Source organism: Tasmannia lanceolata, unplaced genomic scaffold (genome assembly GCF_043159265.1).
Source record: "Tasmannia lanceolata isolate RefF3 unplaced genomic scaffold, GAP_Taslan_0.1 ptg000029l, whole genome shotgun sequence".
Classification (NCBI taxonomy): domain Eukaryota; kingdom Viridiplantae; phylum Streptophyta; class Magnoliopsida; order Canellales; family Winteraceae; genus Tasmannia; species Tasmannia lanceolata.
In genome coordinates this window covers 957,074-972,367 of record NW_027518706.1, presented here as the reverse complement: position 1 = coordinate 972,367, position 15,294 = coordinate 957,074, and the positions used below count along the sequence as shown (strand labels likewise).

General features: G+C 40.9%; 2 protein-coding genes across 4 annotated transcripts in view; one reads left to right on the top strand and one right to left on the bottom strand.

The window, feature by feature from the left end:
* The window catches only part of LOC143859407 (uncharacterized), a 19,175-nt gene extending 13,600 nt beyond the window's left edge, over nucleotides 1-5,575 (bottom strand). The window contains exon 1 of the mRNA XM_077370123.1: nucleotides 5,226-5,575. Within this exon, the coding sequence (XP_077226238.1) occupies nucleotides 5,226-5,575 (350 nt within the window). The remainder of the gene's footprint in view (nucleotides 1-5,225) is intronic.
* Nucleotides 1-15,294, top strand: part of LOC143859111 (F-box/FBD/LRR-repeat protein At1g13570-like) — a 16,699-nt gene extending 1,405 nt beyond the window's left edge. The window contains exons 2-5 of one of the 3 annotated variants that reach the window (XR_013239153.1): nucleotides 13,418-14,275; nucleotides 14,360-14,515; nucleotides 14,593-14,942; nucleotides 15,076-15,294. Coding sequence is in view for 2 of the 3 variants with exons in the window: in XM_077369788.1 (XP_077225903.1) it covers nucleotides 13,433-14,275; nucleotides 14,360-14,515; nucleotides 14,593-14,877 (1,284 nt within the window). In the remaining variant the exon portion in view is untranslated. Of the gene's footprint in view, nucleotides 1-1,287; nucleotides 2,659-13,417; nucleotides 14,276-14,359; nucleotides 14,516-14,592 lie in introns of those variants that run through there. The other 2 variants (XM_077369790.1, XM_077369788.1) reach the window with 2 other exon arrangements.

Below are 15,294 nucleotides of genomic sequence, written 5' to 3'. Positions count from 1 at the left end.
ACAACAATCTCCCCCTCTAGGCCATGAGGAGGGCTCCCCCGTTCTTGGTGCTCACATGGCACCCATGCCAGTCAAGTCTCTGCATAGCTCATGCTTATCCTTTGTCACTGTCTTTGTCATCCAATCTGATGGGTAATGCAAGAGCATCCCCTAGGCATTTTATGTCAACTTCATGTCTCCTTAGCGTAGATGCATTAGTAGATTACTTATTCATTTTCTATCTTTTTAGTTGTCTTTGCAGAGTTATTAAATTTTTTGGTGTCTGACTCTGTTATTTTCGTTGTTCCCGGCTCCCTAATTTTACTCTTACCTTCATGCATTTTTTAATCCATGCTCTCTACATTTTTGTTGTTGTTTCTGCCTTCTTAATTTTTTGATTTTCCCGTCAAAAACTTTCCTAACAGAGTTATTAAATTTTTTTTCCTCTGACCATGTTTGGCTGTTTTGTCTCTTTTAGTGACCACCATGTTTTTTCGAAGTTGAAGAATGCGTAATGCTATATGTGTTAACTTAAATCAGGATTAGATTAGAATTTCTGCTTTTCCATTGCTTTTCAGTTTTTTTTAAATTTCTTTTCTTCTATTTTAAACCTTAAAATGCTTTCGTTTTGTAAAATACCGTTTCTTTCCATTGATTTTCATTTTTTTTATTTCTTTGTGTTTGACTAAATTCTTTTTGCATTAGTTTCACCAATTCTTCTTTAGTGTTGAGATACAGTACTTCAATATAGGTTATTCCAATGTAGTTTCTGACAGATTAAATTAATCAAACTTATCATTTCATTTCTCTCTTGTCTTTTGAAACCTCATATCCAATACTTTGAAACTACGACTACACTTTACACCTGGGTAATCAAATATATCAGCAATTTATGCTATACTTTTTAAATCATCTTAGGGCATCTTTTTATTATTCATTTAATTTTTCTTCGCCGCCCCGTCCATCGCACGGGTTGTTTTACTAGTATATATATATATATATGGGGTTTGATTTAAGATATATGCGGGTCGATTTATAACTGCCCATTTTCCCAAAATTGGTTGCATTTCAGCATTTCTATCCTGTCTTTGTCTTCAGGAAAATACAAACACGAGAGTGAAATTACTAGGGGTGCAACTTGGATCAATTTTTGGGAATTTGGATTGAGCTTTTACCATAATATGGGGTCAAGTTCCGGTTAATTCTAATTCATTTTTAGCAAACTTTCAACCATACCCTTACTGGTCTTTTCCTTATTAAGGGTAGTTTAGGAAGTAATTTTGTATCAGGGGTTAGATATAAAGCCCCTTATTTTTCTCTTTTGGGGAGTTTTTGATGAATTGAAATTTGTAGAGAAGTCCTTCTGTTTGGAGAGATAGAGTTAGTCCTTCTTCTGTAGCTCCATCTTTTTCTTGTGAAATGAGAATTGTAGGCTAGTGATTCTAGTTTCTCTCCCATTTCTCCCATCTTTTCATTCTTTGTTGTATGCAAGGATCCATTCTAACTATCCCTTGCTTGATCTGATATCTTGCATCACCACACTCGAGTAAAGATCAAGATTAAGAACGCATCCGCAGATCGTGCTCTACGTCAATTTGGTATCAAAGCAGGCTGCAAGATCATCTGAATCGATTGGTGTTGTCGAAGAGCAAATCCGAAAGGCAAAACACATGATCGTACAGTGAGAGTTCTCCTTGATCGAAAGTCGCCGGAATGTGTCTGAAAACCATGAGTTCTTGTGGACTTCCTCCGTAATTTCATTTCCTTTGAGTATGGCCTTTCTTCTCCAAAACATGTATGTGATGCTCGCTACAATCGTGCCTCTCAATACATGTTGCCTTTGATTCTAATTTGGATGCTGGATCCCACGTTTATGTTGCAAGATTCCACAGATCATTAGAAGAAACCAGTTTCTGTATCTGTGTGCATTAATTGCTGCATCTTTGACAATTAGAGAGGTGTTCCATAAAAAAAGAGAGGGTCCAAATAGGGTTAAAGAAAATCCCTTGGTGTCATGGATTTTTGGAAGACCTCTTAAAAAGATCTTTGAAAGTTAATATAGCAAAGAGTTGAAATATTTCACCGATTCTGGAATGCATGAGCTAGTAGGAAGTGGAATTGCCTGTGGGATGCTCGAATAAAGTCTTGTGATAAGACCACCTCTGAACCACACAACAAGCAAGGTTACTTGCGGTTCTGTGGCTTCTTCCCGAAATTTCTATGGATATTGCCAAGATTTGTTTGGCCAATTGAATCTCCAGGGACTTTGCTGAGATTTTATTTTGAAGGAAAATGGTGCTATTGTTGAGACTGATTTCTATGAGTAATTTGGGGAATTTCCATTTGGTTATGTAAGAACCAGTAATGCCACTAAGCTCTTAACTTCATGATGGCAGTAGATGTTAATCTTGTGAAAAAAGAACATCCAAACCAAGAATGGCCTTTAATATGGATCTTGTGAATCTAGTGTAGCTAAAGAAAACATCTTCTACACTCTCCGGTTACTATCCAAGAAGTTGAGGAAAAAGTAGTATAGAAGAGGAATTGTTAACTATCATCAAGTTCAGAAACTCATCTCTATATCTTTGTTTGATTCCTCCAAGAGTTGCCGTTGCTGAGCAGGACTGCTATCATTTATTTCAGCTCAGAAAACTTCTATGGAGTATAAGCTTTGTAGTGGTAAATCAGAGCTCAGCCTTTCAATTTGTTTGCTTGAAGAATTCAGTTTTGACCACACAGATAACCTAGGCTTCCCTGCTTATTTGTGTTGGATTTTGAATGTTGGGATGGACTTACTAAGTAGGGTTAGAAACACTTCAACTTGGAAAAGGATTGGAACCTTGATTGGAAGAGGAGCTCTCCAACAGACAGCCATCTTTCACATGGTTCAGTAATTCTAAACTGAGTGAACCTTTTTTCTAACCCTCTTGCATGCTTAAATTACCACATTTATCAACAGCTGCAGGTTTTCTACTTGAGAGTTGCAGGTCTGTTAGTGAAGGCATCTGAATGTGTGTCACTGAGGCCTAATTCTGACAGTTACTAGATTCTTATAACATTCACGCTTCATGCTTGAGATAAAACACACATGATACCTTGTAGTATTGTTGCCTTTGGTGAGGGTAAACTCCCATTTAAGGGTTACTTTGTGCTATCTCCCAATCAGTTCAGAATTTCTGAATTTAGTGCCTAATTGCAGCCTCCATTGTCTTCTTTAAGGGTCCTTTGTGCTATCTCCACTGTGAGGCTGATGGGAACTCATGTCATTATTGCATTTAGTGTATGGCCTTAATGGTGTTTTCCTTATTAAGGGTAGTTTAGGAGGGTAATTTTGTATTAGGGGTGAGTATAAAGACCGCCAACCATGCTGTACGGCTCAGAATGTTGGACCACCAAGAGCAGCATGTGCATAAGATGAGTGTAGCGGAGATGCGAATGCTTAGATGGATCTATGGCATCACAAGGTTAGATTGAATTAAAAATGAAGACATCCGTAAAAAGGTCAGGGTGGCACCAATTGAGGAGAAGATGAGAGAGCACCGCTTAAGATGGCTTGGGCATATCCAACGTAGGCCTTTGGATGCTCCAGTGAGAAGAAGTGGCTCGTGCCAAGTTGATGCAGTAAAAAGAAGTAGGGGCAGACCGAAAACAACTTTGGTAGAAACAATGAGGAAAGACTTGAGGGCTAGGAACATAAAAGAGAACATGACCTTGGATAGGAGAGAATGGAAGAAAATGATCCATGTAGACGAACCCAACTAGTGTCAGTATTCATATTCACCACGGGTTAAAAGATCTCATTGAAATCACGGGTTAAAAGATCAGTTCACCACGGGTTAAAAGATCTCATTGAAATCAATGCCTTTTTCCTGCCCAAAACTATTCATCACCAATCTTGCCTTGTTTCTTATTTGCTTCTTCTCAGCTTCAGTATTTAACTTGGGTACCTACTTATTCTTTAGTGCTTTCCTATCTTTTGGTAACTGTTGGAATATGTAACTTGCCTAAGGGCATTTAGGACTTTGTACATTCCTTTATGTTTTAGTATAAAGATATGAGTCAGGGGGAGATAACCCTAACTCATTTATTTTCTCTGTCTAAACTTTCGTCTAACATGGTATCAGAGCCAAAGGTCTCGAGTTCAAACCTCCCGGATTGCAAAAATCCACATGCGATGGTCGGCCCAAAGTGGGATCACATGTGCCACGTGTTTGCCAAGTACGCCACACGTGCGGGGGAGTGTTAAATTATAAAAGATAAATAACGCCTTTCTCCAACAGCTCAAGCTTTTGGAGAAGTTGGTAGTTAACATGGTATCAGAGCCTTAGGGTTTTCTGATCCCTAGGGTTCTCTAGCAGCCTCCATCTTCTCCGCCACCCCCTGGCCGCGAAACCCAACTCCGGGCCAAGTTTCATCGGAGACAGACCAGCACGCTATCTTTTTCTTCCTGAGGAGGAGCCGCTCTCTCCAAGCCGAAGGCAGCCCTCCCTCCCTCCCTCTTGCACGCCACGTTTCTCTTCCCCTGGGCAAAGCTCCTGGTTCTGTATCCCCGCGCAGCAACCCCCTACAGATTTTCTACCTAGGGCGGAAATTATTTTCCAAGAACGAGGATTTGCACCCCACCCAAAATTTTTCAGGAAAATATTTTCTTCCCAGCTTGGAAAACTTTTTCCAGGAAAATACCAGGACCGAGGATTTGCACCCCCCCAAAATTTTCCGACCCCCCCCACAAAATCACTTTCCTGGAAATAAGTTTCCAGGGCTGTGTTTCGCCTCGCATCAGAATTTTTTTTTTTTCCAGCCCCTAATTCCTAGGTTTGCTGGTAAGCCTCACACCCCAAGTTTTTCAACCCACAACATTTTTCCGTCCCTTCCTTTCATCCCTTGGTAAACCCTACCACTCTTTTCTCCCTGTTATTATGTGTTAGATCTTCATCTCTTACCCTACTTTGATTCTTGTTTGTCTTTGCGGCTCCCCTCTATGTCTCATGGCTTCCCTCTTATCAAGCTTCGTCGATGCCCGTCATTCTTGGAGCCGCGTCTAGCTTTCTTGGCCTATCCTAGTTTGCCCACCTATTATGTTATCTTCTGTTATTCGTCTTGGTTTGGATTGTCTGTTTCTTTCTTGCTTGTTGTTATGGAGGAGGTGCTTGACAATCCTTCCACAGGAGTGGCTCCTGGTGTTCGTCCGACACCCTCTTTGGCATCTTCTTCATCATCATCACTCTGTGTGGATGGATCATTACCACATATCACTATTGTTAAGTTGGATGGGGCAAACTATGTTACTTGGAAAGCAGCCGTCGTGAAGTATCTTATTGCCCGTAGGAAAGCCCACGTCATTCGTCGTGATCCTCCTCCTACGACGGATCCCACCTTTGATCGATGGGAACAGGAGGATGCTCTTGTTTGCACCCTTCTGTGGAAGAGTATGGCCCCTCACGTCTCTGGGCCCTTGATGCTTCTGCCTACTGCGAAACGGATATGGGATCAAATTACTCTTCTTTACTCTGGCGTGGCAAACATTAGTCGGATCTGCTCTACCTATTCTGAGTGGATGCGTTTCCGCCGTGGTGATCTTCCTCTTACCACCCATTACAGCCAATTCGTTGGCCTCTGTCAGCAGCTTGATGTTTACATGCCGCTTACCACGGATCTCACAGAGGCTGCCCGTCAGAGGGATCAGATCCGTGTTGTGCAGTACCTTGAGAGTTTGGGTCCAGAGTACATGCATCTTCGTCAGCAAATTATCGGTTCTGGCGCTATTCCTTCCCTTACTGAGGTTTACTCCCGCGTCCAGCAGTACTCTCCTGGTGATCCAGTGATATCTGTTCCTATTGATGGTTCTGCTCTTGCGACCTATAATGGCATTACTCGCCCGCCTCGTGGTGGAGCCTCCTCTGGTCGTGGCCGTTCTTTTTGCACTCACTGTCAGCGCGAGGGACATTATATTGACCATTGCTATACCCTGCATCCCGAGCTTCGTCAGGCACGCTCGGCTCACATGGGTGCTACTACTGCTTCGGTTTCAGATTGCACTCCCTCTGCTTCTGTTCCTGCACCAGCTGATTCCACCTATACATTATCCCGTGCCGATTATGAGGAGTTCCAGCGTCTGCGGCTCAGTTCTCGTCCTCCCTCTGCAGGTTTCGCCCAGCCAGGTAGTTCACCCACTACCCTTCTATCTAGCTCAGGGTCATGGATCATTGACTCTGGGGCATCCAATCACCTGACTGGTAACTCTTCTCAGCTTCATTCTTTTCGCTCTTTCTCATCTCCCTCTCAGTCTATCACCCTTGCTGATGGGTCCACTACACCTATCACTGGTGTTGGTCATATCTCCCCTCATCCTGCTCATACCTTATCTTCTGTTTTATGTGTCCCAAAATCACCATTTAGTTTACTTTCAGTTAGCCAAATTACTAAATCTCTTCATTGTTCTGTCTCATTTTTCTTTGTTTCAGGATCTCTCGACTGGTAAGACGATTGGAACGGGTCGTGAGGTAGATGGACTCTATCGTCTTGACTGCCGGGCGCCTACTGTCTTACATAGCTCTATGGATACATTTCAGTGGCATTGTCGCCTGGGGCATCCTTCACTTCAGCAGCTGTAGCAGACTTCTCTGGTTCCCGAACCTTTTTCTAGTTTTCAGTGCGAGTCCTGTGAACTCGGGAAGCACCGTCGTGTGTCGTTTCTGTCCCGGATCATTAGTCGAGTGTCTAGTCCATTTGAATTAGTCCATTCTGATGTATGGGGACCCTCTAGGGTTGCGTCTAGTACTGGCTTTCGGTATTTTATTGTGTTTATTGATGACTTCTCATGCATGACCTGGTTATATTTACTTAAGAGTCGATCCGACGTGTTCTTTGCTTTTCGCACATTTCATTCTGAAATTAAGAATCAATATAATTGCAATATTAAATGTCTTCGTACTGACAATGCTAGAGAATATTTTTCTGATACTAATGGCTTTCAATCCTATCTCTCCCAACATGGGATTTTACATCAGTCTTCATGTGCGTACACCTCTCAACAGAATGGTGTTGCTGAGAGGAAACTTTGTTATTTGCTTGAAGTAGGTCACACTCTTCTTTTTCAGATGAGTGTTCCTAAGGCATACTGGAGTGATGCCTTCTGACGACGTGTTTCTTAACAAATCGCCTTCCTTCCTCTGTCTTAGAGGGTGCCTCTTCTTTCAAGATTTTATCTCCTAGTAAGGAACAGTTTCCTCTGACACCTCGTGTATTTGGATGCGTTTGTTTTGTTCATCACCTTGGACTTGGCCGTGACAAACTCGATCCCCGGTCTGAGCGTTGTGTCTTTCTGGGGTATTCCCGTACACAGAAAGGCTATCGTTGCTATAGCCCTCGTCTGCGTCGCTGGTTTGTCTCAGCCGATGTTACGTTCTTTTAGTCTGAGGCATTCTTCCAACATGGCACGGCATCTTTCACCCCTTCTTTCGAGTCCGTGGTCTCGCTTCCCTTACCAGATCTACCTGCTTCTCTTCCGTCATCTCCTATTTTCGTGCGGCCAGCTTCTGCAGCTTCTACTTCTTCTGCCACGTAGGAGAAGCCAGCTCCACCTAAAATTACACAGCAGTATCAGCGGCGCCAAGTTACAGATAGGTCTCTTCTAGCTCCTCTCGCACAATCATCTTCTGAGCCGATGATCCCTCTCTCCCACTCTCAGATATCTTCTCTTCCGCCTTCCTCTATTGTTTCTGATTCTCCTATTGCATCTCGTACGAGATCCCATTCCACTGCACATCTTATTTCGAATTTTGTTTCTTATGATAAGCTCACCAGTACCTTCCAGAGCTTTGTTTCCTCCTTGTCTTCTATCTCTTTACCATAGTCAGTGGCTGAGGCTCTTGACCATCCTTGTTGGCGTGATGCTATGAACCTAGAAATGGGCGCTCTTCATAGTAATGATACATGGGATCTGGTTTCCCTACCCGCTGGTGCCCGTCCTGTTGGTTGTCGGTGGGTTTTCTCCATCAAATACCTCCCTGATGGTACTGTCGAGCGCTTAAAAGCACGGTTAGTCGCGAAAGGATACACTCAGACTTTTGGTGTTGACTACACTGAGACATTCAGTCCCATTGCGAAAATTCCCTCTGTCCGTGTGCTCCTGTCTCTTGCTGTTAATCATAGCTGGACCCTTCATCAGCTGGATGTGAAGAATGCCTTCCTCCATGGCGACCTAACTGAGGAGGTGTATATGGAGCAACCACCAGGGTTTGTTGCTCAGGGAGAGACTTCCTCCTACGTGTGTCGCCTACGCAAGTCACTATATGGCCTCAAACAATCTCCGCGTGCGTGGTTTGGGAGATTCAGTGAGGCAGTCATGCGCTTTGGCATGAAACAATGCGCAGTGGATCACTCAGTCTTCAGTTATCACTCTTCAGCTGGGTGTACTTTGTTGATAGTTTATGTGGATGGCATAATCATCACAGGGAGCAATTCACAAGGTATACAACGCTTGAAAACCTTCTTGCAAAAGGAATTCTCTACTAAGAATTTGGGTCAGCTCAGGTATTTCTTGGGGATAGAGGTTGCTCGTTCCTCTAGAGGCTTGTTCCTATCACAGAGAAAGTATGTCTTGGACTTGCTAAAAGAAACAGGCAATCTTGGAGTTAAACCAGCTTCTGCACCCATGGATCCTAATGTGAAACTCGTTCCAGAAGAAGGAGAGTTGTTGGAGGATCCTGGCAGGTATCGCAGGCTTGTCGGTAAACTTATATATCTCACGGTTACTCGGCCAGATATTTCATATGCTGTTGGAGTTGTCAGTCAGTATATGAGCTCTCCACGTACTTCTCACTGGGCTGCGGTGACACAGATTCTTAAGTATTTGAAAGGGGCTCCAGGGAAGGGATTGATGTTCAAAAGACATAGCCATATGAAAGTTGAAGGCTTCTCTGATTCAGATTGGGCTGGATCCCCAGCAGATAGACGGTCCACCACTGGGTATTGTACATTTGTAGGTGGCAATCTTGTTTCATGGAAGAGTAAGAAGCAGGATGTTATAGCTAAGTCCAGTGCAGAGGCTGAATACAGGGTAATGGCACAGACAAGCACGGAACTTATTTGGCTACATTCACTTCTTTCTGAAATTGGTTTCATTTCATCTTCTCCTTCGCAGCTTTATTGCGACAACAAAGCTGCAATATACATTGCCAACAATCCAGTCTTCCATGAGCGCACCAAGCATATTGAAGTGGATTGTCATTTTATCCGTCAAAGAATCCAGAAAAGAGAGATTTGCACTGTGTTTACTCGGTCAGGGGACCAATTAGCTGATATGTTTACAAAGTCCTTAAATAAGTCAAAATTGAATGATATATGTAACAAGCTAGGAACGTATGATATCTACATTCCAGCTTGAGGGGGAGTGTTGGAATATGTAACTTGCCTAAGGGCATTTAGGACTTTGTACATTCCTTTATGTTTTAGTATAAAGATATGAGTCAGGGGGAGATAACCCTAACTCATTTATTTTCTCTGTCTAAACTTTCGTCTACCAGTAACTTCACCAATTCATATATCTTGTTCTTATGCAAGAAATCCATTTCTTCTTACATAGCTTTCTTCCACTCACAGCTGTGCTTGTCAACTTGGACTTCTTGAAAAGTTTCAGATTCACCCTCATCTGTGTGCATCATATATTCGATAGGGGAATATCTTGTGGGTCTTCTCAAAGGAACTTTTACCGGTTCTTGAGGCTCTTGAGGAGGTTGCTCTTCTCGCTCAATATTATTATCCGTTGGTACGTTATTTTCAATATCTTGATCCTTGTCTTCTTGGATCTCTCTCCCGTTTTCATCATGTGGCACTGGAGGAGGAATGGAGTAAGATCGGGTACATCACCCACAACTTGCGACTGATCAACTTTCTTTCTTGAAGTTTTCAATGGTCTGGCCTTCATGGAGAACTACATCTCTAGTTTTGTGCACTTTTTTGTTTTCTAGATCCCATAACTTGTATCCGAACTCATTATCTTCATAACTTAGGAAGATGTATGGTATAACCTTATCATCAAACTTAGACTTCGTTTCCTTGGGTATATGCACAAAAGCCTTGCAACCGAACACTTCTAAATGAGATTAAGAGACGTCATTTCCCGTCCATGCCCGTTGGAATATCACCATCCAAAGGAAATGAAGGAGCCCGATTAATCAAATAAACTGTTGTTTTTGTTGCCTCTTTCCAAAACGGCTTAGGCAAGTTAGCCGTTGACAGCATGCATCTAACTCTCTCCACAATGGTGTGATTCATCCTCTCAACTACACCATTGTTTTTGGGGTATGGGGAACTGTCTTCTCACATGTTATCCCATGTTTGCCACAATAACTCTCAAACATGTTAGACGTATATTCTTCTCCATTATCACTGCAAATACACTTTAAAAATCTACCTATTTCTCTTTCAACCATAACATGAAAATTTTGAAATGTCTCAAAGACATGGTCTTTGGTTTTTAAAACATAAACCCATATTTTCCTAGAAGCATCATCAATAAATGTGACAAACTAAGAATTACCAAGAGATTTCACATCTATACTATAGACATCAGAATAGACCAAATGTAAAATATTTGTATCCTTCTTAGTGGCACTATCAAGGAAAGTAACTTTATGTTGTTTTCCAAAAAACAATAATCACATGAACTTAATCGCATACCTTTAATACTTGGGAGGAGTTTTTTTCTTTGCCAAGATGTTCATGTCTCTCTCTCTCATGTGGCCTAGCCGCTTATGCCACAAATTTGATAAGGTATCTTTCATTCATGCATTCAACTCACTCTTGAGAACTTGCACTTGAGTTTTGTAGAAAGTGTAATATTTTTTTCCTCTTGCAATAACAAGAGATCCTTTGGTACTCATAAAAAAAAAGAGAGAGACCATTTGGTATGCTTCCATCTTCCTTTACCAAAGTAGTTCTTGAAACCTGTATCATCTAACACTCTTGAAATCAAGCTGAGTCTTAAGTCTGGAACGCATCTCACATCCTTGAGCATCATCTTGTGCCCAAGATTAGTCTTCATACATATATCACCTTTCCCCTCAATCTTAGAAACACCTTTCTTTCCCATCCTCACAACACCAAAATAACGTGTCTGGAATGAAGTAATCCATGCGAGGTGTATCATGTAAAGATGCACCAGTATCGATTACCCAATCAATGTCAACACATGCAACTATGTGGTAGCTTATATCACATGAAGTTTGAATACCCACATCATTCTCGAAAGCAACTAAGGTGGTTTCCTTCTCATTCTCTTTGGCTTCACCATTTCCTTCTTTCATCTCTTTCTTGAATTTGCGACATTCCATTTTCATGTGCCCTTACGACAATTCCCTTGCTGGATTTCGATCTTCCTCCTGATTCTTCATGGTCATGTGGCTTTCTACTTTGGCTTTTATCCTTTCTTTCAGACACTAGAGCATGCGAATAGGAAGAACCTGAGGCTTTGCGTCTCGTTTCCTCATTCAACAAGGATCCAGTTAGTTGGCTCATACTACCAACTCCATCGGATGCAAAGTTGCTTAGTGAAACTACCAATGTCTCCCAACTATCATGTAGAGAACTCAATAACAAGAAGGCATTTAACCCATTATCTAATGCCATCTTTATGGCCGACAACGGATTAACGGTACTTTTCATCTCGTAAGTGGTCAGCAACTGAACATCCATCTTTAAACTTCAAATAGACAAGCTTTCTTATTAAGAAAACCTTGTTTCAGATGGTTTTCCTCTCAGTTACATGATGAAAAACTGTATCATCCGGTCATTGCTGAATATTTCCAATGACTTTTCTATCCATCTTCCTCCATTTTGCATCATCCATATCTTTTGATTTGGCTGCCTCACCCTCAATAGGCTTTGCAATATAAGATGTCTTCCATCTTTGCTTTCCAAATCATCCAGTTCTCTCCATTCAAACTGACCACTCTATTTGTAGTGCCAGACTCCATTTTAATTCACACACGACAATTAAAATACATCTCCAAATTGCATTCACTCTGATACGACTTGTTGGGAAGCAAGGCCATCCCATCTATGTGTGAATCAAAGAATCAGACAACCCACAAGCATCTTTGTGTATATGCTGGGAAAATAAACTACAGCGCAAACAAAACAATGCGAAATCAGAAAGCAATAACAATAATAAAGATGCAACCCCAAGTCAAGCCACAACACCAAATTTACTTGGAAACCCTTCAGTGTGAAGGGAAAAGCCAACGAGACAAATCTGAGAGAGATTGCTGACAAAGGTTTGCATCCAGATTTTTCATTTGATTTTTTTTTGTTAGTTTTTTCTTTGCACTTTGCTGTTACTCAACAAAGCCTTTATCCCAAACTAGTTGGAGTCGGCTAAAATGAATCATATTTTTCTTTACACTTTGTTTTTTCTTTGCACTTTGCTGTTACTGAATGTAAAAAATTGAGGAAAAATATGATTTAGTCTTTATGTCTGTTCCTTTTGCCATCTAGACTTTGAAATAGACACCCATTTGGAAATCAAGTTATTTATACACAATAATAAAACATATAAATAAGATTTAGAAAACAATGCAAGTGAGTGGGTGTGTACAATATGTGTTTGGGGATTGTCACGTGATAATCTTCACCAATGGCCGTGAACAGATCGTCACGGATCTCCGATTGAGGGCTGATGGCCACACGATATAACATGCTTAAACAGAAATTTCCCAGATTTTGCTTTCAGTCATTTTGCCTGCTATTGCTTTAACCATCCATTTTGTGGGTCACCCACATGACAATTAGAATCTCCAGTTAGTTCAATTTTTGCACCTAGCATCCATAGTTTTCCCAGATTTTGCTTTCAGTCATTTTGCCTACTATTATTGCTTTAATAATCCCATTTTGTGGGTCACTCACTTGACAATTAGAATGTCCAATTAGTTCAATTTTTGCACCTAGCATCCATAGTTGGGCCCATTACATAGATGGGGTCAATTACAATACATAACTACATTTTAGCAGTGGTGAATTAGTCATATAATCCTTATTTTATCGATGCTTTTATGCTCAAGGAAGCCACCGTAAACTATTGATATATAGTTCAACACAACTTATCCTGACCCCTAATTAGTTTGTACAGTTGGATGGGTCTAAGTTTGTTGCATCATTTCAATCATGCATAAAACATATGGCATTCTTACCAATATTGTCAATCTATTGCATTGATTTTGGTCACATACTGCACTTATTAACCTGGGTTGTCAGGCTGACTCTATTAGTACTTTGAAGCATTTGTACTTGTAAGTAGTATCTCTACATAAACATATCTTGTTTCCTGCTCATGCTATTTCATTTATGGTGACCATCTTTTGATCTTGTTTTTTTTTCTTTTTTCATTGACATTTGATGCGACTTTACGGGGCTAAAATTTTTTTTTGTTCGATTTCAGGAGTAAAAAGAACAAATGAATTCTTGTTCTAAAAGAGAGAGGGGGCTAGTGTCAAACTTAGATCTGATCAGTAATCTACCGGAGGATGCCATAGACAGGATCCTCGTGCATTTGCCGATCAAGGATGCTGTGAGGACGAGCATCTTATCGAGGAATTGGAGGTATAAATGGGTTACAATTCCACAAATTGTATTTGACGTGCGATGCCGTTCACGTCATGCATCCTCTATGGACATAGAATTGTTGAACATTACGTGTGTGAAAATTGTCTATTATGTTCTCTTCAACCATAGAGGTCCAATTCGCAAGTTCAAGTGTTCACGTTACCTTCCTTCCAGCTCTGATTTTGATCAATGGTTACTTTTCCTATCAAAACAGGGGATTGAGGAAATCATCCTTGAATTTTTTGGCAGGGATTATAAGCTGCCTTCATCACTCTTCTCTTGTCAAGAAATGCATCATTTGAGACTGCGAAGATGCATTTTCAACATACCTCCTCCATTTGAAGGCTTTCATTGTCTCAAGATTCTTTATCTTCATAAAGTTACCTTCCTCGATGACATGCTTGAGTTTCTAGTCTCCAACTCCCCGCTTCTTGAGTGTTTGACATTTATAGATATTAGGAATCCTAGTCGTCTTAAAATCAATGCTCCGAATCTCCAATATGTGTACATTAAATGTCAATTTACTGTTTTTTCCTTTGAAAACACTCCAGTTCTAGCTTATGCATATATGTATTTTATTCCGACAAACTACTTCGGTATACCTCTCGTGCCAGGTGTGACTTGCAATTTTATCGAGCTTCTTAGTTGTCTGCTTAACATTAAGAAGCTCGCAGTTGGCAGTGCTTTCCTTAAGGTAAATAGTATTCATTAAGTAATTTGGAATTCTCTTTTAAACTAAAATACTAGCTAATCTTCTCCCTTTTCCTTTGGGTCCTAGGTTCTGGCTTCTTGCGATGTACCAGAGAGCATTCCTATTACATTTGATCATCTTAAGAAACTCTCTTTAGAGATAGATCTTGAAGACCCATATCAGATCTTGGCCGCCTTTTGCTTGTTTAGAAGCTCACCTAATCTGAAAGAACTCAAGATCCAGGTGAGTTTTTTTAAACATAACATTTGTTTTCTTTGATACTGTAAAGATTTCTCTAATAGGAGTATTTCAATTTCAAGACCCCAACAGGAGTATCCAGCACTGCACCTGTCACGAACTACCGGGAAGCAAAAAAACGCATGGATTACAGTTTTAATCACCTCCTAACTGTGAAGATGAGTAAGATGCGGGGTGTAATATCTGAGTTAGAATTCATAGAGCTGTTGCTTGTGAATGCGCCACTGCTCAAGACGCTTACTATTAGCAAGAGTCTATTCAGCCCCAACGAAGAGGCAAGGATTTTCAAAGAGTTGTTGGAATTACCAAGAGCTTCATCAAAAGCACGGATCACATTCAAGGATTAAAAATCCATTGCAGCAGCAGCAGGATTATATATGTATTTTTCAGGCCAAGCTAAATCCAGGAACAGGTGAGCTTAGATGTGTTACCAAAAGAAATTCAGACTTACCATATAACAACCTTTTATTACTGGTTTGCAATTCTGTTTTGTGATGACAAGTGATTAAGTGCAAATTGAATCTTTTGAGCCATTGGATTTACAGATGAGGGCCCACTTGGTAGACTGTCCCGATCAGCAAATGGTAGGCCCCACTGTGCATTGCAGTTTGTCGCACCTTCACCTTAATTTGAATGGTTGTTAACATCTGAGGACACTTCTATTTAGTTTTTAACTGTTTGCTAATGAATGGCTGGGATTATCCATTCCATGCACAATTTTAGATTAACAGATCAATTTAAATATACCTTCAAGTTCTCTTGCA